Here is a 1,806-nt window from a genome sequence, read left to right on the forward strand (position 1 = left end):
CATATGTTGGAAAACTTATAAATATAAATATTTGCTGAGAAAACTCTAAAATTGATCACAAAAATAGGTAAAAATATCCTCAAAGAAGCATAGTGAAACAAATGCACTAATAGAAGAAAACTGGAACATTACTATGAATAGTAACACACAGGTCTCTCCCTTTTTCTTGCCCCTCTTTCCCCCCTTTCTCCCCCAACACGGAGAACTTTATGCCCCACCTTTTGCGCAGGGGCCATGCTAATCTTCTCTGTATCGTTCCAATTTTAGTATATGTATTACGTGAGTAATACAATTGGTGAAGGGTCCGTAAGTCCATTAAGTACCCTAGACTTACTACACATCAAAGTTCCCTGGTATGACCTAGTTACACCCATTATCATCGTAATTGTGACGTATAAACAAACCCGCGTGATAGGAAATGGTAAATTGCACATACGCACTGAACTAAATAGAAATAGTACAATGCAAAGTAGTTATTTCTGTAAACGTCGTCGACATCAAACAACACAAAGAAAAACAACTATGCGAAAATCAAAAGAGAAGGGAGGGGGGATTTGATGTTGAAACATCACTTACACTTTAATGGATGTGACCAAAGAACGTCCCCGTAAGATGTGGCGATAGGTAGTAGATAGAACAGGATAATATCTCGGTCTCCTGTTTAATAGGTGAATACGTATGTTAGAAAGAAAAATCGCTTGCTAGAGGTAAACTCCTAGTCATTTCTCAATGTCAATGTGGTACAAACGAAGTGAAAACGCGTGTTTCAATAGCGTCATTTGGAAAAGAGTGCCAATTTCAAGTTCTAATTGATGATAATAGGACAAGTTTTATTGATAAGTGTATATCCATCTGTCTATAATAGCAACAAATAGTTTTGATGCGGTTGGAAGGGTTATAAGTGCAATTATCGTCGCATTGTGGAAGCAAATATAATTCAATTGTATTGCTAATTATGACGTAATTGAGTTGTTTGGCAATTCATTGGCTTCGGAAACCTTCTTCGGCACTTCAACCTACAATACTGGCATCAAACAGCAAGAACAATGCATTGAATTGTTTTAAGCGGCGATTGTTATGACGTTGTATTATTGTTTACCTAAATTAGGCCTATGTATAACCGTGCTGTCATTCAAAGAACTGCCTTAAAGCTGATCCCAAAGAAACATCGAAATTAAAAAAGAAATAGCATCATATACCGGGCGTTAGGATAAGGGTTTGTAAAAAGGATCTCGTATCAAGATTCGAAAAATATGGAACGCTTCACGAATTTGCGTGTCATCCTTGCGCAGGGGCCATGCTAATCTTCTCTGTATCGTTCCAATTTTAGTATATGTATTACGTGAGTAATACAATTGTCGAGGGGTCCGTAAGTCCATTAAGTACCCTAGATTTACCACACATCAAAGCTCCCTGGTATGACCCAGTTACACTCATTATCAGCGTTAGTATGATTGTAATTGTGACGTATAAACAAACCCACGTGATGGGAAATGGTAATTTGCGCATGCCCACTGAACTAAATAGAAATAGATCAAGGCAAAGTAGTTATATCTGTAAAAGTCGGCGACATCAAACAACTAAAAGAAAAACAACTATGAGAAAATCAAAAGAGAAGGGAGGGGGGATTTGATGTTGAAACATCACTTACACTTTAATGGATGTGACCATAGAACGTGCCCGTAAGATGTGGCGATAGGTAGTAGATAGGACAGAATAATATCTCGGTCTCCTGTTTAATAGGTGAATACGTATGAATGTTAGAAAGAAAAATCGTCTGCTAGAGTAACTCCTGTCATTTCTCAT

General features: G+C 37.5%; 1 protein-coding gene across 1 annotated transcript in view; it reads left to right on the top strand.

Moving 5' to 3' along the window:
• Positions 1-270: 270 nt before the first annotated feature.
• Positions 271-1,806, top strand: part of LOTGIDRAFT_155357 (hypothetical protein) — a gene marked incomplete at both ends in the record, with an annotated part of 16,374 nt that continues 14,838 nt past the window's right edge. The window contains one exon of the mRNA XM_009066923.1: positions 271-306. Within this exon, the coding sequence (XP_009065171.1) occupies positions 271-306 (36 nt within the window). The remainder of the gene's footprint in view (positions 307-1,806) is intronic.

Source organism: Lottia gigantea (genome assembly GCF_000327385.1).
Source record: "Lottia gigantea unplaced genomic scaffold LOTGIsca_8, whole genome shotgun sequence".
Classification (NCBI taxonomy): Eukaryota; Metazoa; Mollusca; class Gastropoda; family Lottiidae; genus Lottia; species Lottia gigantea.